The sequence below is a fragment of the Echiichthys vipera genome (assembly GCF_963691815.1).
Source record: "Echiichthys vipera genome assembly, chromosome: 1".
NCBI classification, from domain to species: Eukaryota; Metazoa; Chordata; class Actinopteri; order Perciformes; family Trachinidae; genus Echiichthys; species Echiichthys vipera.
This window is the reverse complement of record NC_139826.1, coordinates 31,746,534-31,772,403: the sequence shown is the minus strand read 5'-3', so window position 1 is coordinate 31,772,403 and position 25,870 is coordinate 31,746,534. Positions and strand designations below refer to the sequence as shown.

Here is a 25,870-nt window from a genome sequence, read left to right as displayed (position 1 = left end):
CCTCTGAAGCTTCATACGCCCCCATTCTCCTGGGAAAACGAAGCCCTTTTCAATTAAAGTATTAATTAAGAGCATATCCTGGTTCAAATCCAGTTGGTTACACATAACAAAGCGTGAAAACTCATGGTCTGTTGGAATAAAAGTCATTTTTAAAGTGAATAAAATAAAGAATCATAATGCTGTTCAATGGTTTATGAATATGTGGGTCATTGGTTATTGGCCCCACTTTGGCTTTGTAAAAATGATTTATCCAATGGTTTTGTATTTTATTCCCGACATGCTTAGAGACCTGAACGCCAGCCAAAGTCTTTCTGTGGCCCTAAGCTAAACTTTTCTTATTTTCACCCATCCTTTAATCATACATTAAAATCACCTACAATCATTCAAACGCTTGTGTCATTCTCGATTTTGGTCATTAAAATAAAATTCATTCTCATTTCTGGTCATTAAAAATACAGTGCCATATTAATTAAGGTCTTTAGTTGCACGTATGAGAACAGGAATTAGGAGAATGTGAGAATTAATCGAATTTCATTCTGTATCGTCATTATTATGATGATTTTAGAATATCTATATTAAAACGAATGTCTGTTCAAAATCCAGAAATGTTCTTGTTGTGCTGCCGATGAGAGTATAGAAGGGTTGTTTAATTTTAATGCTTCATAAGTTGCTACCATGGTTTCAAAAGTTTGGGAAAAAAATATCAGGATGGTTTATTTGTTTAGTTATAGTTGTAGTTTATGTTGCTACTCTGGTTTCTCACCAATAATGCAAAATTATCTCTTTTTGTTTTTAGGAATATTTTGCCCTCCATTGAGTCCCTGCCCAACACTCACAGATCGAGCTTTTTCGGTCCTGACATCACACTGACCCAGTTTCATAAAAACAACAGCAATTGGTGTTGCAAAGGGCATTCATATATGGAACCACTGTATTTATACATACACAAGAAAAAAGTCAACAAAACCCAAAGTCAAGGTACTGAAAAACTATATTCACAGTGTGGTTTCCAGTGCACTGCCTCACTTTCATCAGTGTGCAATCAGGTTGCCCCTCTCCCTGAGTCTGGACCCCTCCGTGACCACACTGTGGTGCAGTTTCCGCTCCAAGAAGGACTGGGCGGTGGTGGACCAAGCCATGTTGGTTTTGACTGAGTTTCCTGCTGTAGTAGTAAGAATAAAATTAGAGTTTTATGTGAATAGGAGGGGGTGGGACAGACACATGTTTGTGTTGGGACAGAGAGGAATGTAACCTACTTCTCAGCCAACACACGTCTGTTTGTACGGCTGGTATGTGATAATGATGAATAAAATGTGGGTGAAAAGAGACAATGTCTGTTGGCAACATCTAGTGTTTACCAATTCAGTCACAAGTTAAGGTTTGAGGCTGAATTGGGAGCCAGGACCAGAGTCAGTAAACAAACATCAGTTCTACCAGGTTGTTGATTGCAGTCAAACATTCACCTGTCATCCAAGGTGATCAGGTCATCTGGCCCCGGTTAGACACACGTCATGAAAAACCAGCAGAGAATGAGATTTGTGAAGTACTAGTTTACATTCTAAAAGTTTGTGTGTGATGCAATGGAAGATATTAAAACTAAATATTACACAGCATGAACTCACATTAGATGTTTCTCTCTGGTTGTAGTTGTGCTAATCGGTCGCATCAGCTGGTGCAGAAATGTTAAAGCTGAAAAAACCTGCAGAAACTCAGCCTTCCATGAAGAACATTTGCCGTCATATGGACAGAGATCAGGTGAAAATGTGATCTGGACTCTGCTGACACCTGATGGACTGAGATGCTAACTACAGTTTATGTAGTCGATCACTGAAAAGAGGAAGTTCACAGTGTTAAAGATATGAAGACGTTACTTTCCTACAAACACTCTTCAGAGCCCATTTTACATTACAAATGTGTGCAAATACACTACAACGGGTACTAATCCTCACACATATTGTAGTGCACAGCTTAGATGTACTAAAACCAGAAAGATTAAAAATGTAAGTCACTTCACAGCAAACCAGTTTGTGTTGCTTTTTTTATTAATTGTATAAACAGTGGAGTTCCAGGCGTAAGTAGTGCATAGAAGCCTCTTGAAAGGTCCGTTAAACAAATGTACAGATGCTGTGTATGGCGGGGGTAAAGTTTGGTTCACAATATCATCGATTCTCATATCATCTGGACCCCAGGAATACAGTTTCAGTTGCGTTTAGTGCAGACCTATTTAAACAACATACGTGTTTTACAACATTCAACACTAACAGGGCATGAAGCCACGTAATAACATATATTATTAACACTTTATCTTGAACAAAAACAGCAAACACATTGACTCTCCTCCTGGTCATTGTCTGACAGCTGCAAAAGTGTCTTTGAGTAATTTATTCCACGCTCAGGGAAGTGCGAGGGAGAGTTTGTGTGTCTCCAGAGGTTGGGAAGTACCAGCATTTGATGATTTAGTCAATGTCTTTGGTTTAGGGTGACCTTGCCCATGTCCGACATAAGAGGACCATACGGGACTTTTTGCACGTTTTAGCCCATTTACTAAGAATCACGTATACTGTTTATTGAGTGAACCATTTCCCAAAGCATTGTACAGCCTTAAAGATATTTGAATGGATTTTTCTCAATCCATTAATGTCAATAAAGACGCTTTCACTTAAAAAAAATTCTCGTTTCCTACTGCAGGGAAGGTAGAAAGATGGTGTGAGAGACAAGAAACTGGATAACAACTCCCATCCCCAGAGTCAAGCATGATCTCTAGTCTTTTCTGTTGAAACAAAGACATACCAAAAATACGTTTATAGCCAATATCAGTCCTATTTTAACAACTTCATACAATTTCTTTGCAGAAGCTATCCCCCAAACATATTGTGGTAGGTGGCAGGTGGTAAACCTGGACTTTATTTGTAACATCACAAGTCTCCTTAAAATGGTCTGCACTTTAAAAACCTGCAGAGTGATGAAACATGTTTGAGAAAACCAAAAAGTCTACTTTTCTTGTTGAAACTGGGATATTGTGCAGAAAAAAGGTGTCAGATCAGTGAATGCTGTCAACAGCTCCACATCTTTAGCCTGCTAGGTATCCGGAGTGTGTCTGCGAGGCAGCAGCGAGCCGCATGGCTTGCACTTTTGAACAGTCCACACATCGCACTTGAGCGCCGAGCCAGTGCCGATTTGCCTCAGATCTGCAGCTTTTATCTGGGAGCTCCAAAAACTACTACCGAGCGAAAAATAAATAAATAAACGGACTGTAGTGGGCACAAGCCATTAGCTGTATCCCAACTCTCCTCTCTCTGCCTTCACTTTGATTCTCTCCTGTATTCTGTCAAATAAAGGCCAAAAAGCCAAAAGAAATCTTTAAAAACACTACACTTTGGAAAATGGTCAGCAGTAATGTAACGTATAGCTGATGTGTAATAAATAGGCTCTGGCATGCAGAAGCACCTGTATGGTCCATTAATACAGCAGTCATACTTGGGCTTCCTAAGTTCTTTTCGCAGGTTTGGCAATTAGCTGCCTTTCTCTCTCGAGCTCCTTCTCACGTTGCTGCTCCTTCTCCAGCGCCTCCTTCTGCTTCTGTTGCTGCAGCTTCAAAGCTCTTTTCTGAGAGAACACAACAAGTGTAAGAACTGCTTTATTTCCATCCAGCAAATTTAGCTCCTTATCTTTGACAACACTCGTGTTAAATCTGACTGAGATGGGAGGTACCTTCAGTTTAGTTGTCTTTTCGTGGAGCATGATCATCTCTTTCCTTATGTTCACCAGTTTATTGTGGTAAACCTTCGCCTCTGTAAACTAAAGACAACACACTGGATTAGAAATCATCCCTGCTGGCTGTAACCTGACTATCGCAAGGTGACTTTCTTTCTGCCTTGACTCCGCCTATGAGTAAATCAAGGCGGAACGTAATCCATCAGGTGATAGTCAGGTTATGCTGGCTGGAGTAGAGAGTGCGAACAGCAAAATGAGTATAATTCTGTCCAAACATACCAGTGAATTGAGGTCCAGTAAGGCATTACAATCTCTGAATTTGGTGACTTCTTGGTCCAGCGTGTCTAACAATATCAGCTGATTTTGTCTGAATGAAACAAAAATAAAGAGAAATTAATAAAAGTGCACTTTTTCATCAAGTTTATGGGTGTAAAAAGAGTACATATGCTAATCATTCCCACAGAAATGTAAGTATGTTAAAGAAAGTCCAGGTTGTTTTACATAACTTTACACATACAAGTGAATGCCAGCATGTTGACAGTAAAACTTTTCATTAATTCACTGGCAGACACTCAGCACTACCGGTATTTAAGAAACAGATCAACACAGTTCATCATGTGCCAACCGTTTGTTTACTGCACACTGGTGTCTGTGTGTGTGAATCACACAACTGACTGCTGTGTAAAGATGTTTTATATATCCTCTTTTAAACGTAACCTTTCACCCACCGAGGGTAGAATTTTTTTAAAGTAACAGTTCTTTACTGCTTCCTTTTGACTCTCCTTAACCCTGAGTTACACGATGCACAACATCGGCAACATTTAACAGATGAATAAAAAGGCATTTTACAAGCAGGTTCGTTTGCATGGTTACAAAGTTCAGTCGGATTATCTTAGCACCTTGGTTGTCTTTAAGTTTTTTATGATTCCTTCTTTACATGATTCCTTGATCTCATGGTGTTTTCCAAAGAGAAAAAAAGGAAAGAGAAATGGAAAAAACTTCATATTACTTAGACTTATAGCTTATTCACCAGGTGACTGAACTGATCGGTACAACTTCAACCTGTTTGGTGAAAACTTATCTGAAGCCACTGATTGGGATCTTCAGTTGGAAGAAAAGCATCAGAAACTTGCTCCACCTTGGGACCAACTAACCTGATCCTGATCGCTCCACTTTTACAGACTGGATGCGACAGCACCGATACATATTCCCTGGTTTTTAATGCTGGAGAAGAGTGTATGAAAAAGTGCCAATGAAGTGCTGTGTGTCATAAAACACAAAGCAAGGAAAAACACTCACGTGAGCTCTTGGAGGGCTCGTTTATTGTTCTGTAGATCTGGAAGGTAGTGCGAGAGTAATCCCTCTGTGAGTTTGTCCACCGCTTTCTTATCCACAAACACGTCCTCTACGGGGGCTGAGCTCTCCAGATGCAGCGATTCCTGGTGTGACAACTGGAGATCTGTCAAAAATTTAAGGAAAACAATGCACAAAGTAATTAGTATTGTGTCACACAAGCCCTTTTTAGGTAGGGAATGAGTCCTTACCCCAAGTGAAGGAGTTCAAGTACCTCGGGATCATGTTCACGAGTGAGGGGACGATGGAGCGTGAGTTTGGCCGGAGAATCGGAGCAGCGGGGGCAGTGTTGCAGTCGCTCTACCGCACCGTTGTGACGAAAAGAGAGCTGAGCCGGAAGGCAAAGCTCTCAATCTACCGGTCAATCTTTGTTCCTACCTTCACCTATGGTCATGAAATCTGGGTCATCACCGAAAGAACGAGGTCGCAGGTACAAGCGGCCGAAATGGGTTTTCTCAGGAGGGTGGCTGGAGTCTCCCTTAGAGATAGGGTGAGATGTTCAGCATCCGTGAGGAACTCGGAGTAGAGCCACTGCTCCTTAGCAATGAAAGGAGCCAGTTGAGGTGGTTCGGGCATCTAGTAAGGATGCCCCCTGGGCACCTCCCTAGGGAGGTGTTCCAGGCACGTCCAGCTGGGAGGAGGCCTCGGGGAAGACCCAGGACTAGGTGGAGAGATTATATCTCCACACTGGCCTGGGAACGCCTCGGGATCCCCCAGTTAGAGCTGGTTAATGTGACCCGGGAAAGGGAAGTTTGGGGTCCCCTGCTAAAGCTGCTGCCCCCGCGACCCGACCCCGGATAAGTGGATGAAGATGAGATGAGATGAGATGAGATGAGACAAGCACCTTTTAAAAATCAACCTATTACAGAATAGGGTAGAAATAGACAGACATGTTGCCATGCATGTGTTTTGTTCATATCCGCATGCTTAAGCTGATCTGTGATGAATTGTGTGCAAGAGCGACCTGAAACACTGCCAAGTTATATCTCAACTACTCTTGTATCTCACTGTTGCTGCTCTGAAACTCTGCATCAGGAATCCCGTCCCAAAAACGATGTAGGATTGACGGCTTTGACCGATAATGCAGCGACCTCATGAAATAATCTGCAATGTCACGTACAAATCAAAACATCTATACCTGTGTCATAACTCACACAATACACAACTCTTCACAATACCCATCTTTTACCTGTCTGTGACTGCGCCTGTGACTAAGTTATTGTCTGTTATTCTTTTTTTATTAATGACACTGACACTGGTAAGCGTTTTACCCATAAAGGCGGGTTTACTCATCATGAGAACTCAAACTGTGGAAACAGTTATATTATATTAAACGTGGCTCTGCAGGAGCTTTCTGTGAAAATAACCTTGATGAAATCTTCGAGGTAATCTTGATTTGTGCTCGGAGAAATACATTTTTTAACTAAAAGCCTGCGTTACAAACTGATATTGACTAATTAGCTGGATCTGATATCGGATAGATGACGCCGATCCAGCTTTCCGATCCAGTCATTTCTTTATTATTAATATCATAAACAGCATTACATTTACAGCGATCTAGTCACTTCAATTCTATATTTGCAACACCAGTAACGTCATCAAGCAGAGCACGATCAGCACACACAGCAGCTAGTGATGAGCAAACGCAGAGCAACATGGAGCAAGCGCCGGACTGAGCCAAGTCTGCTTTTTGGAAACATGTCATACTGGATATGCCAACAAGTCCGACTGCAACCTGTAATATCTGCAACGTGGAAGTTGCGAGGTGTGGTGATAAAGTTGGTAAATTCAACACCACAAACTTAAATAAGCACCTCCAAAAGCACCACGCTGAAGAGCCTGATGCCTTCATTCACACGGAAAGGTATACATTCATTCATCAGCATTATCGGATCGGTATCAGGTATCAGACGATACGCTCAGGCCACGTAACAGTATTGGATTGGATCGGAAAATCTTTACTTGGGGTGTGAAGTTTGAATACAGGGACATTTACAAGACAAGCGATGTTAGATGCTTTTGTTTCATAAAGGACAGATGGTAAAGATGACAAAGGTTCCCATGTTCATGACATGTGAGTGTTCATGTCATTACACAACTCTAGATGTGATGCAGAGTTTAAACAACACTGCATACATTTAACTTATGTTTAATCGCCTTGAAAAATATTCTTTGGATAATGTGATGGATCCTTTAATGTTTGGTTTTCAGGCACTGTTTTATTTTTAAGCTATTATATCAAAGCTTTAGGTGATGGATGAATGCTTAGTCCAGTGGCTTGGATGTTTACATGAACACTGTTTACGAAGCAGGAACTGGTTATTACGATTTACCTATTATGACACACACACACACACACACACACACACAGACACAGACAGACACACACAGACAGACAGACACACACAGACACACACAAGCAAACAAACACACACCTTCACTGTGTGGGGGTTCACTCTGGGACGAAGGTCCTTCATCTTCCATCTCCTCTACCTCCATATGCAGTCACACTTTTTACCCACAGTGCCTTTTAAAACCTGGAAAACAGGCACCAAGATATCAGACAGGGTTTTAATCAAATGGGAATTGAAGCAACTAACCGTTGAGGAAGTATTTTAGCTCGAGTGGCTTCATAGTAACGTGTTAGAGTGACACATTAGCAACCGGACACTCGTCTTACCTGTTTGACTGTTTATTTAAAAGCAGCTTTGTTGTGGTGAGTTGAGGTATTTAGACCAAAAGCAGAAGAGACGCCGACGAGGATATTTGGATTTGTTGCTGCGTCTGGGAAAAAAAACGTCATGTGACTCCTGCGTCATCACGTGACTGCGGGCGGAACCGAACTTCCTGGTGCTATGACCAAAGCTAATGGAAGGAGGCTGGGACACACGCAAAGAAGTTTGCAATGTCCCCACACCACCACTTTTTTGGAAAGTTCTGTCTCGTTACATTACTTATAAACTCGTCTCTGGTTTTTCTTTGTTGTGGAAAGATGTACTGTTTGGTTTCCATGACAACAAAAGTAAAAAACAGAACGAAATATACCTAATTCATTTGTTGATATTTTTTTTTAGGAAAATATCACATTCACAAAGCCAAACTTAGTAACTCTTAATCCTCTTGTATTGCTTTTGGCAAGGAAACTGCAAACTCCAAAAATAAGAAAGCTGCTAAAACCATTCAGATAGACTCAGGCTTAGACTTCTCGTATTTGATCCAAAAAATAGATTATAAGATTAACAAGAAAGTCTTAGCTAAATAAATATAGAAATTAAAACAATAAACAGTAAACAATACCTTTTTAGTTAAATATAGAAGGTAAACAATAGACAGTAAACAATAGACTTGTAGTTAAATATAAATATAAAGCATAGATAAGAATACAGGTAAAATAAAATTCACGGTAAATGAAATCAGATAAGTTGTATAAGTGTAGAGAAACGTATACGATACAATATATATTACTGTATATGGCAGAAATTAGCAGTAAGATTAAATTATTGCACATATATGCTCTATGTTTAATGATATGCTCTATGTTTAATGTATATATTTGAAACTCTATGTTTAATGTATATATGTGAAGCTCTCCCTTGCTCTGTTCTTGAATATTATAGGTAAATGTATTAATGACTTTGTTTGTATGTCGTTATTGTTTCGTGTCAAAGGAATTCAATAAATCAAAAACAAACGGAGCCGTTAACCCGTTTTAGAGTCTATTTATGATATAAACCTGCTCTCAGGAGGACGGTAAAATGTTGTAGTTAAATCCCAAATACATTTTTTAAATTTAAACACACACACACACACACACACACACACACACACACACACACACACACACACACACACACACACACACACACACACACACACACACACACACTTAAATGACAGTAAAAAATAAAAAATGGATGAAGAATAACAAAAACAAAAACGTATGGGGTCTGCTTAACTAAGGGAGTTAATCTGAAATGCTTAAATAATTTAATATTTTCTGCCAGTTTATTTTTTTTAGTTGTAAGTTTTCCAAAGTGGTTAAATAATGTTATTAACAATCTGAATCTTTAAAAGTATAAAAGGAGGGTAGAAAAAGGAATGAAGAATAATACAAACGGAAACTCGTTCTGACCAGATGTTACTGCGCATGTGTCATACCCCGCGCGCAGACATTTTCTTTTTGGTGACCCAGCCTCCTTCAATTAGCCTTGTTCCTTGGTGCTAATGGTGCTAACGGCTACTAACTACTACTTCCGACTGCGGAGGTATAGTGTTACGACTGTGATGTTTACACCAGTGTTATCTTGACAATTGTGTATTTAAAGAGGAACTAACTTTGTACAACGGCAAAGTACACGTATTAGGTAAGTTCGGCTCGTATTTATTAACAAAGTATCACGCTATAAGGGCTGTCTTGTGTGTCGCAAAGTGACACAACAAGAGAGCTAACCTTTACTAGCTAGCTTGTAACTGTTGAGCCCAGGCTGTTTTTTTCTTATAAGAGGACTCAAAGTTTATCAGCTCAGGTGGGGAATATGAGTGCCTCAAGGACGAATCTTTAACAGGGCAAGTCACCAACGTGACCTGTATGGGGGGCGGTTATAACATTTTATATACTGGATATGTATTGCAGATATTTGTAATTCCAATCTTCCTACTCAAAAGGAACATCTCAGATATCCACCACATCAGTCTTACTGGTACTTAGTTTGATATTCATGTGTATTGGGCTTAATTCTCATATCCAGGTACATTTTAGATATCCAGAATGATCATTGGATGGATGGATAGATATCTGTAATGTCATTTTTTCCTAGGAAAAACTCCAATCTACAATCTAGTTGTTACTAGTCATAATTTTAGTTTCAGATTTCAAAACCATTACAGATATCCATAATGTTATGCATAATTTTGACTAACCAAAATACATTCTGAATAGTATAAAGGTCATAATGGATATGTACAACTGCAATTTTACTATTAGGAATGGCATTACAGATATCCTGAATGTTCATTCAAGATATCTAACATTTTGTGAATACTTTAAATTATCATTCTGACTAGTAAGAAATCAATTTTGACTGGGATAAAGGGTTTTATGGATATCTAAAATGTATTTACAGATAGGAGTGTGATGTGATTAAATGTTAAAACCACTTGCCATTCATCAATAGGTCTGTTGGGGTAGTTGTTGAAATTGCTGAACTGGATTGGTGTGAAACGATGTTTTTTTATATCTTTATCTCCTCCAGGTGCTTAAACGGAGTAGAAATGCAACCCACATAAAGTGTGAATGATTACCTTGGAGGACAGTTACAGAGCTCATCTGAAAACACCTTACTACCAATGATGTCAGGTGGGAACCTGTTGAGCAAGGTGCGCTCCGCCTTCAGGAGAGAGCGAAGCGACTGGGACCTGAGCGACACGGCTCCCTTTGACTTCTCTGATGAGCTGGTGGACGATGAGACGCCAAAATTTAACAAGCTGAAGGTCGTGGTTTCCGGAGATATGTCAGATTATTCTGCCGGAGCTCCGTCCAACGGGGTGGCGGTGAACACGCTGGTGGCTGATGATGATGACTCCCTCCTCGACTCCTTTTCCAGCCTCGGCAGCCCAGGGATAAACATGGACCCCTGTGAAACTTGCACCAAGAAGAGGGAGAAGATCAAACACAAAAGAGTGATGAAGAGGCTTGTCATGGCAGCTCTGCTGTATTTCCTTTTCATGACGGGTGAAATTGTAGGTAAGCATGCGCAGAGTGACCTCACCCTACATAATTAGAAGAAGACAGAAATTCAACTTTTTTTCCTCTATTATGTTACACTGGCCAAAAATACACAAACATGCAAACATGACCCATGCATGCATTAAATGGAGGGATGATAGAGTGAGGGAGCTGCCCATGGGCCAGGCTTCCCAAGTGGTTCAGTGTCTTGCTCAAGGGCACCTGTACAGCTATGAATCCCCACTCTGAACTTGGACCATTGACCCTTCGGTGTCTAAATCCCCATAGACTGAGCTACTGCCGCCTCTTTTGTTTGTTAGTTGTTTGTCATCAGACAAAACCTGTGGCTAGGGCTGGGCAGTAATTCAATATGATTGTTTATCATCTTTCAATGGAATCGTATCGTGATGAAATCATATACTGAGATATTGTGATACACAATTACATCATCTAAATTGATAATAGCAAGCACAAAACGCAAAAATGTTCAGAAAATCTGTTGTAAAATATTTTGAGCTTATATTTTGCACTACAGTTCTTGATAAAAAAGAGAAAATGCTCAGTATTTTCATGTTTTACGTTTTAAATTCACACCAAATTAACTTTCTTAGGCTTTTCTCATGGACTTTTTATTAATTGACATGCAATCTCCTGATATATATCGTTATTGGGATATTAAACAATCTATATCAGGATAGATTTTGGCCGTATCATCCAGACCTACCTATGTCCAAGGGGGGGGAGGACAAACGAAAGATGTGGATGAGGCTTTTCAGACGAACACAACTGAGTAATGCCAATTATCCTACAATGGTCAAAGAGGGAGAGTCATTAATTGTTCCTTTCACTTATCAACAGCCAATTTAATTGAGAAAATGAACTCTAATGACCTCCGCAAAGCGGGTTTACAGCAGTGTTTTATTGCAGAGTAGACTGCCTTGTCTCAGTACCTCCGCTAACGTCATTAACCTTTAAGAATCCAATAAATATACTTTTTCAATGTGTTAAGCACCACAGATCTCATTGTATTCAGCTTTGTTGTATTGTGGGTGAAGGAGAAACCTTAGGAGACAGATACCTCTAAACCTGGGCATGCAACCAAAGACTATCTGCATCCCTTAATATATCTAGAGACAAGCAAGAGACTTTTTTTTTTAGTTTAATTTAACTGAATTGAGCCCAGGATGGTATACAATCCAATAAAAACCCTCACTATTGCCTCAGCAAGGATCATAGTTGAATATTTCTGACACATTTAGTATTTATTTCATGGCTGCTGTATAGGAATGAATTAGTGACTGTACACCTACATCTGGCTCCAAATCAACATCATAAGTGCTGCCGTTTGTGTCTGCCTGGGTCGAAAGCAGCCTGGGATCCCTATGATTGATTATATGTCCGACCATCATTTCAACCTCTGTCGTAGGAACTCTTAAACCCTGTCCTGCTGACTTGCTTGTGCTGGAGAATCTCCTAGATTATTGATTAATATTGATAAGTTCTGTTGTTGTTGTTATTTTAATGATCTTAAAAAGCATGTTCTGTTTGAACGTTATTATACCAAAGGAAAAACCATGACAAAAAAATAAATAAAAAACACCATTTTACAGTCTTTAAATCATTATGTTGACACCTGCTGGAAATACTCTTTTTTGCGGCCTCTGAAATATTTTTTTCATAATACACAGAAAGCTTTTATTTTCTTTATGACTCAGTGTTTTTGAACAATTAATTTGAAAAAGGCTCCTTGTTACATTTTTGCTGATAGTCTCATAGTTCACCATTTTTTTTTAAATAGTTAGAGTTCAGTCTCTGAGGGGCAGACCATGTCCAATTGTGTGTCACTGTTTTGAAAATTCAATCATCTACCAAATAAATCAGCCAAAAAAGAGCATTTAAACCCTTGAACGTACCTAGAAATCTAACCCTGTACTTTGCTGTCGATGTATCTATGCGTGTCGCCAACACCCATTTAAACTTGTGTTTTGTATCTCAAAATCTGTGCATGCACAATATCTTAGATAGATCTCAGCAGATGTCATTCCAACTGTCTTTGTCTTTTACTTTCAGGTGGTTACTTGTCAAACAGCTTAGCCATTATGACTGATGCTGTGCACATGCTAACAGACGTGGTGGGTATCTTGTTTTCTCTGCTGGCTCTTTGGCTCTCCACCAAGCCGCCCACAAGTAGATTCACCTTCGGCCTGCATCGCCTCGGTAAGTCTCCTTCACACTTCCTCTTTCCACTTCGCCTTTCTCTCTACTCCTTCTGTGTGAGACAAACAGATGTGTTTTTTTTTTCAATGTTTGAAGCGTTGTATCATGTTCAAAGGAGAAAGTGTGGATTCAGTCGTGACGAGTCTAAACTTGCAACTACATGCAATGCACAGGTCTGCAACAGTCTGACTTTGACTCGCTGACTTTTCAGGCTTTTTTTGTAGCTTGATTTAATTGAATGGGAATGGAGTTGTAGTACCTTAAAGTGCCAGCATATTACTTTTAGGTAGTAGACGTTGATTGCATCTGTCATGGCTACAGAATGACGACACCACCAGCATTTAGATTGGTTCTCTATAAGCCTCACTTTCACTGTCTGCCACAGGGTACAAAGGAAAGCCCTTGAATTATGCCTGTACTTAAGAAAGTAATAAATTCATAACATGTCTGAACCAAGGCGGCTTTCATATTGGCAACAGTGGCTGTTACAGCTTTACTACTTTGTTATTACTTTTCACAATAAAAGCCCTCTGCATATAATGTGAATGTTACACCGCATCACTGCTTACCAGCAAGTATTTCACTAAGAGGCAAGTCAATGAACCAACTTACAACGCAACAAAATATCTTACATTAGCTATCATGGGGTGGCATGAATGATGGCAGTGGAACAACTGAACTCTAAAGATACAAGCAGTCCAGCGGACGGAGGAGGAGGGAGAGTGATAAAAACTGTTCTTTCTACTAAGATTGACCAGTCTACTGTATAGAAAAACCTGCCTAGTTATTAATACTGCTGGGTGTTACTCTGCCTTTACTAAGACACTGAGATCGAGGTTTCTGTTTCAAATTTGGATTCTGACAGTTGCGTCATGCTTTGGACAGTCGACAGGCTGCTTGTGGTAGCCATGAACACTGGGGCAAATTCCTGGTATGTAATCTGACTTGGCAATGAAGTTGATTCTGATTTTGCTAACATATGAACAAGTGACTGATCAATTCAGTGACTAGAGAGCCAGCCTGACTAGCTAGATCTATTTGTTCCTATGAAAATCAACAACAGAAAATCAACATCTTCATTGCGTAGTTGTAGTGTCTGTAAAAACCGCTGTGTTGTTGGTAACTTAGCTCTGAGGAAAATAGAAAGAGATCCCTTTGTGGTTGTCTTTTGTACTAAAACCAGTTGCTGTAGACTTGACAGGCTGAGTTGCAGGCAACACGATCGGCTGGCTACAACATCTAAAACAGCTTCGTCTCTTCACAAACCTTTGATTTGAACTGGACTCTAGGAGTTGTTGTCATTGAGGTTCCTAGAGGCCTGAGAGTAGAAGCTCTTCCTGAGCCTGTCAGTGCTGGCCTATTGCATGTTCAGCTGTACATGCCTTCAGGCCAGTTCAGGGCTGTTTCTTTACCGGACAGCGATGTTTCCCGTAATTTCTTCAGGCATTTAAGGTGATGCGGTCTCTGCCTTGCAGTCATTAATCAGTCACACAGTCATTAATAGAACTGAATAAGAGACAAGGTAGTGGTTCAATTGAAGCAGTTACAGCCGGGTACTTTAGACAGTTATTGAAGCTTGTAGCTAAAGAGGTACAAGTGCTTTGATTTTTAGACAGCATCACAGATTATTTCATGAGGAAGCGTCACTGACAGTAAAAATAGTCTTTCCTGAATTACACCTGGCATGCTGTTCCTGGTTCATTGATCAGTAACTGCAGCATGTCATGAATGGGCCAGAGCAGCGAATATAAGGTATACAATGGCAATTGTGCAACAAGTCTTGTTTAAAAAAAAAGAATTGGCAAACCACATTTGTCGTATAAATGCTGACGAGTGCCTCACTGGAGGCAACATAGTACAGGAACTGAAAGAGATACTTCTTTCAATTCCATGTTTATAATTGGTTATATAGGCACATTATAAATAAGGTTTTCACAGCTTGTGTTTTTTATTGTCATGAATATGCTTTTGTATTTATAACTGACTGTGATTTCCTGATCTAGAGGTGGTATCGGCAGTCCTCAGTGTGGTACTCATCTACATTCTGACCGCCATACTGCTCTACGAGGCAGTTCAAAGGACAGTACACCAAGAATTTGACATAGATGGAGATGTCATGCTCATCACTGCAGCTGTGGGGGTGGCTGTCAACCTCATGTAAGTAAAAATAGCGTATGTAAATGTGGCTAAAGAGGAAATTGTGAGGCTTTTGCAATATAAGAACTAAAGTATTGTGTATGTTACACTGCTGCGTGCATCCCTGTAAGTGGATGTAACAGTTCAGTCCAAAGTACTGTCTGAGTTGCTGAACCTCAGTGTGTAATGTTTGACCATAGTGAGTAAATGATATATAAAAACTCACTGTCTGCAGTTTATAAGTCAGTTAAACAATGATGGGATATAATAGACATAACATAAGGCCTAAGATAAATATTTCTCTCTTTGTTTTCTTGTGTCTCTCAGAATGGGTTTCTTGTTAAACCAAGGCGGTCACCTCCACTCACACGGCCATGGTCACTCACACGGCCATGGTCACTCACACGGTTCTGCAGCCGCCTCAAATTCACAGTCAGCTGTATCAGGTCAGCCGCAGAGGCAGCACGGCAGCCTGGCTGTAAGAGCTGCCTTCATCCACGCTTTGGGGGACCTCGTTCAGAGTATCGGGGTACTAATAGCTGCCTACATTGTCCGCTTCAAGGTACTCATACTTGTTTGTTTTTTTTTATTGTTTTTTTGGCAGTTTTTCAAGCCTGAGAGACAAGAGATGGGGTGAGAGAGGGGGGGGCATGCAGCAAAGGTCCGCAGGTCAGAGTCGAACCCGCGGCCGCTGCCTCTAGGACCTTAAGCCTCTTTACATGGGGCGACTGCTCTAACCACCATCAACACAGTTTACTTTTTACATTAATTCATAAAACTATTGTTAATTTCATAGGGCTTCAACCACAGATTATTTTAGTTATCTGTTCATCTGTTGATTATTTTCTCCAATAATCAATTAGTTGTTTGGGCTATAAAATGCCTGAAAATGGTGAAAAATGTCGACCAAACCCCAAGATGACGTCCTCAAATGTTTTGTTTTGTCCACAACTCAAAGATATACAGTTTAATGTCATAGAGTAGGAAAGAAAACAGAACATATCCAAATTTTAGAAGCTGGAATCACAAAAAGTTGGCTTTTTTTTTTTTAAACATTACTCAAAGTGAGTAATCAATTATCAAAATAGTAAGTGATTATTTAAGAGTTGACAAAAAATCGATTAATGAAATACTTTAATGGCCACTGCCATCCGGTAAACGGTTCAGGGCACTTAGATCCAACACCAGCAGGATGAGGAACAGTTTTGACCCCAGAGCTGTGGCCTCTGTCCCACACATGTGTATACATGCTCAGTAACTTTGAAACTCTAAACTAAGGTCATTGTAACATGAAGTCATAGTTTTAACTTCAACTCTTTAATTAAGAATAACTACCTGGATGCCTCAGCATGCAACAGGGCGCTCCACAAAGGCATGCATTAATTAAAGTAACAAATTCTGTTTCAAGAAATGTAAAAACACCCAACAACAAACTGATTTAACCCTCTGACTTCACAGCCGGAGTTTAAGTTGGCAGACCCCATCTGTACGTACATCTTCTCCATTCTGGTTCTCTTCACCACATTCCGCATCGTACGAGACACAATAGTTATCGTGTTGGAGGGTAAGTCTTTCGCATTCGTCCAAGATTCCCGTCAGACTATGTTGCTGAGTATTTAGTGTGGCGTAGGTGCATTAAGGTGTTGTTTCATTCTGCTGTGTCAGGTGTTCCCAGGCATCTGGACACTCTGAGAATCAAAGAGGACCTTCTGAAGCTGGAGGACGTACAAACAGTCGATGAGCTGAACGTCTGGGCGCTCACAGCTGACAAGACTGCAGCAATAGTGCATCTTCAGATCAGTGAGTAGCTACATGACAAACTTATTACTTGTAGGTTTTGCAATCCCATTAAGGTTTAAGTAGATGCGCATATAAAGAGGTTTCAGAATATGTTCAAAACTTGTGATTTTTTTTTTTACCATGTTTTTCAAGTCAACACTTGTTATAAACTGTTGGTAGATTAGATCTTGAAGTGTTTTGGATATGTTTCTTTCGGTTTGGTGTGTCCTGATATTTGCGTGATACTTGTTGACGATTTCCTCACTCTCAGTCACGTTAGAGGAAGAGTTTCCAGGCGCATTTACCGTCAAGTATTTCCACAGATTCTCAGAGGAATGCATGTCCAAGTTCTGGCTTGGCCGCTTTTGGCTTGACCAATTCTATTTCTATAGTCGCCAGTGTTGATTTGGCAGTGTGTTAAATGTCAGTGACCTGTCAGGATCAGAAATGTTTGTCTGAGGTCTTTATTTCTCTGTAGGAAGCTCTGCCCTGGAATTTGCTTGTGTTTGGCTTTGATGTTTGTTTTGGTGATACTGCCACTATCAGGCTTCACGGTAGGGATGATGTTCGATGGATGGTGTGCTCAGACCTGTTTCTGCCAAAAGTAGCATGTTGCAGTAAGGCTCGATACCTCTGTTTTCATTTCATCAGACCACAAAATGTTTCCCTTGGCTCTCATCCTTTATCCTTGCACCATTCGTGTTGTTGCATAATAAATAATCTCACTTTATGAGAACCCTCAACCCCAAACCCCCACAGACTTAACTGACGGCACTTGGAAAGTGCTTGAGTGTGAGAGGCTCGAAATGGGTAAATTGGAGAGCACTTTGCCGTGACCTATCACGTTACCTTGATAACATCAAAACATGTTGGGATTTAGACTTTTTATCTGACTGTTTTTAGATTCTTTACAGCCAGGGAATATTTGAGTCAAATAATCACTTTACTAACTTTTGTTAATTAAAATAAATAACAGATTAATCAAACAAGTGTGTGTTTGCACTCTAATTTCATGTTTTTATCAACCATCTTAAGTCTGAACCTTGGGCTGTACCAGTTTGTTTAAAGCCCTATGCAGGCAAAGTCTGCAGGAATGCAGACTTCAAGAGGGTGCTCACAAAGGGCCTTAAATGTCTGCTAGAGCGCCCTCAAGCACTTGACGATTTGAGAGTGGGACAACCCTCACAGTCTTACCATGAACTTGCTCTGAAGTCCATGAATCCATGAATGTGGAGATTGGGATTTAGCTGATCTAGCCTGATGCTTTGACTTCTCTGTCAGATTAGGTTGTGAATTCACGTGTGGGATTAGAGATGTGAAACCAAATACTTTGAGACCCAGACCTTTCAGCGTGATCTAAATATGTTGTGTGTTTACATCAGAGAGCACGTATTTGCAATTACATATACTCAAAACAGTAAAAAATAATAAAAATACACTAAACGAACTAATTACGTTTAGTGTACTGATTGCTTTGTGAAGTGAACACCCCGAAAATAAAATAAAAAAACATTTGGATGTTTTGTGAAGTTTCATATGCAGTGACATGTATTGGCACAATAATTGGCAAAATTAAGTATATTGATTATTTTTGTATACTAACTGGAAAAGACTGTATACCAAGAATGGAATGGCTACGGTCGCCCATTCACACACATTCATACACCGATGGCAGAGGCTACATGCCCATCATCTAAATCTACATGCAAACACATATTCACACACCGATGGCACAGCCTTTGGGAATCACCTGTGGAAACCACTGATCTGATAAGAGGAGGTCTCTCTCTACCTCTGAGCTTCCCCCACAGTTTGTATCAGACAGTATATGTAGTATACGTATGTGTACTGTGTAGTGAGTATGTAGAAGGGAATACACATTTTTTTTTAAAGTATCTTTGAGGTGTGATTTAGTACACCTGTGTTTTTCCTGCTATTACATGTCTGAACGTCTTCTGTGAAAAAAGATCTACTGGGACATACTGTGAGTTGTTCTATCCATATTCAAATGCATTTTTATGTTCACAGCGCCCTCTAGTGCAAATAACTGGGAGGAGGTCCAGGCGAAGGCCCGCCACCTGCTGCTTCACACCTACGGTCTCACCAGGTGCACAGTGCAGGTGCAGACACACAGGCTGAGGCCAGTACGCAGCTGTACACACTGCCAGCAGTCCAGCGCCTAAAGAGAGACTCATGCTTACGTCGCCTTCCACGGTGCATTTCATGGAGTCAGACAGCAGAGACGTACACAGAGGCCTGGACGTTGCACCGCTGTCACAGCTCAGTGCCATAGCAGGAAACAGTATGTAGATGCAAAAATAAGACTGGTGCCAAAGGACAGGAGATGCACATTTCTTATTAAAGGATCACTACAGCCTCCAGGGATCTTTGTGCTCACAAAGCTTTCTGGGACTCAGCCAAGAGAAAAAAAACTTGCTCTTAATTCACCATTAAAGCCTATTCCAAGACTTTTTTTTTACTTTAAGGTTGGATTTATCACAACTGATGTTTTGTCATCAGATTATTTGGTAGTTGTGAGATTGTATAATTATTTTACAGTGGATATCAGCAAATGAAAAGGTACCTCATGTCATTCAAAAATAACTGCTGTTCTCCTAACCACCAATATGAGTGAGGCAAAAGCAAACCTTTATCATTGTGTCCCTTTTTAGTGGACATTACATCTCATCAAACCCAGTTAAGTTTTAATATTCTTAAACCAAAGTTTGTTGTTGGGCAAATTTTACTTTAAATGACAAACTTGGGTATTCTTATTTTACTGACCAACACTTAATACCTACAGCTTTAATGCTGACACTTTATTCTAGCATGTCTCTTAATTAACTGTAGAGAGGAAACTGACAATCAAAGTTTGAAACAAAGGTAAATGCTACAGTCAGACCGACTTCAGCATGGCTTCAGCCTCACACTCTATACTCAGCTTTATTTTTTCATATCATTAACTGACAGTATGATAATGGCAGACCGGTTTTATTAAAATCTTCAGTATTTCGGAGTTGCTGTGTTTTCATGGAGAGAGGTGTGAGATAAAAAGTGCCAATAATAGGGTTTTCTCTGTCAAGTGTTACGAGGCTGTGGGGGGAAATTTCCACGTCCCTGCTATTAATCATCAAGGGAAATCAGGAACAAGATCACTGTTTTTGTTTCAAATAAAGTATTTAATCTTTAGTTTGTCTCTCAGTATCTTGTTTTATCTTGGACAGCTTCATGGGGCGGCAGTAGCTCAGTCCACAGGTGACTTGGCTGGGAACCGTAGGGTCGCTGGTTCAAGTCCCTGTTTGGACCATGTTTGGAGTGTGGACTGGTGGCTGGAGAGGTGCCAGTTCATCTCCTGGGCACTGCCGAGGTGCTGTTGAGCAAGGTACCGAACCCCTATACTACTGTATAGGTCCTGTCTGTGCATGTGTGTATTTCAGGCCTGTGTGTGTAACATGATTAATAATAAGAGTGAAAAATTTTTATTTCCCCTTTGCGGATAAATAAAGTAATTCTTATTCTTCTTCTTCATGTTAGCAAATTGAAACTTATTCTGCAAGTATCTTGCTTCTACTCAAATCTAAAACTCATTTTCCACCGAATCAGTAACTGTTGCAGATGTTTGATCTGTCTCTGGCCTTGTATGCTATCCAAATCAGTGCTCATTGATATTAATGTGATTTTAAAAAATGTATTTGAGATGGTTAGTGAGATGTAGCAGACTGCATGTTCTGGGCATGTTGCTGTCACTTTTTAACACTAGGTGGTGTACTTCTACAATAGCTGGGAAATTATATTCATGACCATTTTTACAAGTTAAGATGCAAATACATAGTTTGCATTTCACCCTATTTAACCCCTTAAATGATGCTGCACACATGAGCTACACTGTAGTGTAAAACACACACTTGTGTTGTTCTTAACATGATGAAACTGCTTTGAAAACTTGAAAACTAGTTTTGTATTATTGGGTGCAAAAGTTTGGTTGAGAATAAAGTACTCAAAGTCATACAAATCATACATTTTTTTCATAATGAGGTCCCCAGATATATGTCTTACTACTGTATAATCGCTTCAGAGGCAATTACAACTGTGCAACAAGAGGCGGCTCAACAGACTGAATACCTTTCATCTTCAGGTGGAGCAGTATTATGTGTATTCTATTTTTGTCAAATACATCTATGGAGACAAATGAACTTGAAAAACAAGTTAATATATAGCTGGAACTATGTAATTGGTGGAGGTTTTGAATAAGTGTCTTGTGTTGAATTGGCATAAAAACAACTTAAGAGCATAATTATGTCATTCACCACATATTTAAAACGTTAAAACATAAACCGCTTGAGGCTTTTAACACAAAAAAAGGTTGTCGAAGGTTTATTATTGACAAATTGAGTTTACTGGGAGTGTCAGTTTCCAGGCAACCAAAGGCGGGCAACACCTGTTTGTCCTGCAGCAACGACAATAGTTTACAGCATCCACCTGACTGCCGTGCCTCACCTTTGGGTGCCATAAACTGCTGTAATGAGCACGCTTCATTTACTAGTGTCCGCAGGTCACAAGCTTCAAGATTGTTATTTGCCCAGATGAACACAATAAAAACACACGCTTTATAATGAAATACTGTAGAACGAGACACACTTAACAGAAAATAAATGAGTACATACAAAAAGTCTAAACAATTAAGTGTGTAGGGTGGTGGCTGAAGTTTGCCTTCTGAAAGTGTTTTTAACCTGCAGGTCACATTGTCTGGTGTCATGATGAGTGCGGCTGAGTCACGTACACAAGCTCCAGCACCGCTCACCGTATCCTTCCTCTTCTGTCATTGTTTCCTTAAATAACCTCTCAGTCGCACAAAGTATGATAGGTGAAATTAAGTTCTCTCTCTCTCCTTACAGTATATTTGACTACATGATACAAAGGCACTGAAGAGGCCCTGCAGTCGTGTCACAAGAGAGCACTTGTCCTGTTTTACTTTCTCTAAAGCTATAGAAATGTGACTGGGAAGCATCCCTCTTTTTTAATTTAACCTTTCAGCAGTTTTCTGATTTAGTGTTTTAGGGTTGTTAGTTTAATATATTTAGTTGGTTTTGGTTTTGTGAGTATTTGTAAAACACGTTGGTTTGCCTGTTTGGATATCTGTGAAGGAAACAATAAAACATATAATTTATGATTGATTTGATTCAAAAACACATGGGAGGGACTCTCACTAGTGACCATAAAAAGGAAGTATGTGTTTGAAAGTGTGAAACCAAATGACTTGCTGACATGATAATGTTGGACCCTACGTGCATGTAAGTGAAACCAAATAGGATTCCAGATACCAGACTACTCAAACAAACCAGGAAACAATACCCAATACCTCTCCTTCTCTCGGTGCACACTCTGTGTTAATGTTTAATAATTCACGTCCAGTGGGCTGTGTATGCCACACAGTGCCATAGTCAGACACGAGGACTGTTTTTGCTCTCTTCTGAGATCAAGATGGACGTTAAGAGGATTATCTGTTCGTAGGAAACACAATGGGAGCGTTGAATGCCCACGCAGCCATAAACTAAGCAGATGAGTGCATTTGTCCATTGCTTGGATGGCGGTAATTACTTTACAGCTGTCCTAGCTGGCAACAACTCACCGTGCTCTTGTCCACAAACAACATTCAGGCATTGACTTTGTCTTTTGAATAAGATGTGGAGAGTAAAGAGTTTTACTTGGTGAAGTTTCAAAGTTCATCATTGGCCTTTTAAGCAGCAGTTGATAAAACAATCTCACCTTGTTGGAGGAAATAATGCTTTTAGCCTTCGTTGTGTTTGACTCCTTGAGTGGTGGTGGTTATTCTTAATCATCAAATACATTCAACCAATGTATTTGATGATGACTCACTTATCGTGGGATTATAGATTAACACACACATTTACAGCTAACTGAAACTGTCTGCTGATGAAGATCCTGTGTGAGAGTGTTTTGTCAATTAAATATTAACATCTTCTTATTTAAAGCATCAGACGTTTTTAACAACAGATACTTTGACTCGTCATAGAGGAAGATCACATTAGGATCTCATTACATTTATTATACCTTTTCTAGGGAAGTGTTATCTATGCTCTCTGACTGATATGTTTCACTGGGACGTCGAAATGGAGAAGAGCCACTGTTAGTTATTATTTGCTCCTGAGCACTTCCTGGCAAGGCAAACTGTTTGCTGTGAAAAAACATCCATTTAATGCGTATTTATAACCACAGCTTGAAAGAATAGGCCGGCATTTAAATGTCTTAATGTCAACAAATCCCAGGAAAAGACTAAAATCAGCAATGCATTAGTTAGTTGCTCAATACAATACACACACCACAAGCCCATTAGTTTCTACTTAAGACATAAATCTTTAAATTAATCAATTAACATTTTGGGATATACGCTTATTGGCTTTCTAGCTGAGAGTCAGATGAGAAGATCAATACCTTTATCATGTTTGCATGCTAAATATGAGCGTGTCCATGTTCCTAGAAGAAGAATTACTTTATTAATCCTGCAGCAAAGAAATTCGATTTTTTCACTCTATTATTGTTGTTCATGTTACACACAGGCCTGAAATACACACACATGCACAAGCAGGTGTTAGAGCGAGGTGGCTGCCAGTGACCGGCGCCCCGACCAGTTGGGGGTTCGGTTCCTTGCTCAACAGCACCTCGGTTGTGCCTACGAGATGAACTGGCACCTCTCCAGCCACCAGTCCACGCTCCACTCATGGTCCACACAGGGACTCGAACCAGCGACCATTTCAGTTCCCAGCCGAGTCACCTATGGACTGAGCTACTGCCACCCATAACTTCCCCAACTCAATATCCTTTTAATGTGACACATTAACAAGAGCTTTTTAACGGTTTTATGTTTTTCCCTTGGTCAAATCAAACACCTGCAGCTAAAAGTCCACCACTGTTATACGTCTTGAAACCTATGCCAACAAATGTGCAGGCAAGGTAGTTTTTTTTAATTCAACATCGATATTTCCACAGTGGCTGAACAGATTTTTACTACTCAACCTGCATTTGAAAAGTCAATCTCCCATTGTTAAAATGTTAACTGTGAAGACAGCCCTTACCAATTTCTGTGACCGTACCAACCGCACAAAAAACTCACCTCTACAGATCTGCTTCTGATGTGTGATTTTAACCTGTGGTTATTACCGTGTTGTTTTACTTAAATTTAATTTCTTTATATGTTAAGTGTGTGCCTTTAAAAGCGCTGTATAAACATTGTATTATTATTTAAAAGCACTGTATAAACATTGTATTATTATTCTTACAATGTTAGTTTCACAATAAAAGAGGATATGCGGCACCTCTTCTAGCAAATTCATCTTGTTTGCACTGCATTCAAAGGTTAAGCACAGAAATATTACTATTCCCTCTATAACACAGAAAAGAATATCACACATGAATACAAATATCCCCTCTTTGTTGAACTTTTGAGAACAAATGCTGAATAAACATGTTCACAATAATAATTTATTGACACTGTACAGTAGATTATTCCATTACTGAGTTTACATTTTGTGTCCTTCATATACACTATTATACATTCACGTCTAATTAAGAAACAATTAAAATCCACAGTGTTTTCAATGTAAATGTAGCTCTCTAGCTGTAATCACACTTCCTGGCAATATGAGTTATTGGTACCAAAGTCTTATATTGTTGTGGATGGATGTCCTCGAGGCGGGCCGCTACAGAGCAGGGTGAAACCCCACCAGTGGAGCAGAAGCATTTCCGCACACTGAGTGTCAAAGCATGCTAGTTTGTGCAGAAAGGATTCTGTTAGACTGATGGGGGGCAGGCAGGTGGTCACACTGTGGATCTTTCTAGCAGATGCCCACTTTCATTTACTTGGTGAGGCTCTTCACATACTCCAGCTCCTTCACCGGTTTCCACTGTTGATTGATGGTGATGAGCTGCAGCAAAATGACAGAAAAAAAAAAAAAAAAATCTGTCTTCACTGGACCTGTATATTATAATATATACGTGTAACATGTGTGGTAACATAAATATTAATCCGAGGCTGGCAGGCGGGTACACATTGATAACATTTCTTCCTCAGTGACTCAGCAGATTGACGCTGCACACCAGAAGATTCTGCCTGTATTTCAGTGCCAATAAGAATAAAAGGCTTTTTAACAAACGTTTAAACATAAAATGTTTTACGATGTTAGAGATTACCTTTTGGGGTTTTGATGGGTCCAGTCTCTCCCATGGTTCTGGGTTTCTGGTCTTATTCAAACTGAAAACAATGAGTGAAAATGTTCATTCTTTGAGCATTTCTCACATGCCGAATGATGATGTAAATCATATTAAAGCGTGAAAGACAGGATAAAAGTTAAGTGAAATTCAAAGCACTTTATATTATAAAATAAATATAGTGGAATATGAAGACAAAAGTACAATAACACTCACATAACATCAGGTTTAGTAAGTAGAAAGTAAATCGCAGCAGAGGAGGCTCCTGTTGCAGCAAACACCATGAACCCTACCAGAGGGATAAGCTGAAATATATTTACGTAAAAAATATGTTTTTACATGTCCATCAAAATATTAATGTAATATCCTACATGGGCTAAAAATCCAATATCCACACAGTATAAAATCTTACAAATCACTTTGAACATAGTAACAATGTAGACAGCTCACCTCCTTTTTCTTTCTCAACATTTGGAAAAATGTTGTAAAAACCATTTTTGAAAATATTTCAAATACCTAAAAGAGAAGTTGATTATATGTCCATTTAACAATGAGGCGGAGAGTCCATTCAGTGAATTAAAGTCAACAAGTCATAAAGCAATCTGTGGGGAAGGTCTCACCTGTTGTTGCAGAGAAGTCCTTGATGTCTCTTAGCGCAGCATCCTGTGAGCCCGGCTGATGTAGGCTGGATGAGGGGTAGTACGAGGTGAAAGGCACGTA

At 39.8% G+C, this 25,870-nt stretch overlaps 3 protein-coding genes across 3 annotated transcripts; 1 reads left to right on the top strand and 2 right to left on the bottom strand.

Moving 5' to 3' along the window:
• Nucleotides 1–2,065: 2,065 nt before the first annotated feature.
• bloc1s6 (biogenesis of lysosomal organelles complex-1, subunit 6, pallidin) lies at nt 2,066–7,863 on the bottom strand. The gene is made up of 6 exons (XM_083929228.1): nt 7,748–7,863; nt 7,503–7,604; nt 5,014–5,173; nt 3,994–4,081; nt 3,712–3,798; nt 2,066–3,606 (listed from the first exon to the last, which is right to left on the bottom strand). Exons 2-6 carry the CDS (start codon nt 7,564–7,566, stop codon nt 3,487–3,489), a joined length of 519 nt encoding a protein of 172 aa, XP_083785354.1. The 5' UTR covers nt 7,567–7,604; nt 7,748–7,863; the 3' UTR covers nt 2,066–3,486.
• A 1,428-nt stretch (nt 7,864–9,291) lies between these two features.
• slc30a4 (solute carrier family 30 member 4) lies at nt 9,292–20,113 on the top strand. The gene is made up of 8 exons (XM_083940646.1): nt 9,292–9,431; nt 10,320–10,810; nt 12,863–13,009; nt 15,013–15,166; nt 15,473–15,707; nt 16,604–16,709; nt 16,811–16,945; nt 18,953–20,113. The coding sequence occupies exons 2-8, from the start codon at nt 10,414–10,416 to the stop codon at nt 19,105–19,107; spliced, it is 1,329 nt and encodes a 442-aa protein (XP_083796772.1). The 5' UTR covers nt 9,292–9,431; nt 10,320–10,413; the 3' UTR covers nt 19,108–20,113.
• Nucleotides 20,114–24,408: 4,295 nt separating this feature from the next.
• cUnh15orf48 (chromosome Un C15orf48 homolog) lies at nt 24,409–25,831 on the bottom strand. Its single transcript, XM_083921562.1, has 5 exons — nt 25,771–25,831; nt 25,601–25,666; nt 25,367–25,455; nt 25,133–25,193; nt 24,409–24,867 (listed from the first exon to the last, which is right to left on the bottom strand). Exons 2-5 carry the CDS (start codon nt 25,643–25,645, stop codon nt 24,799–24,801), a joined length of 264 nt encoding a protein of 87 aa, XP_083777688.1. The 5' UTR covers nt 25,646–25,666; nt 25,771–25,831; the 3' UTR covers nt 24,409–24,798.
• Nucleotides 25,832–25,870: the final 39 nt, after the last annotated feature.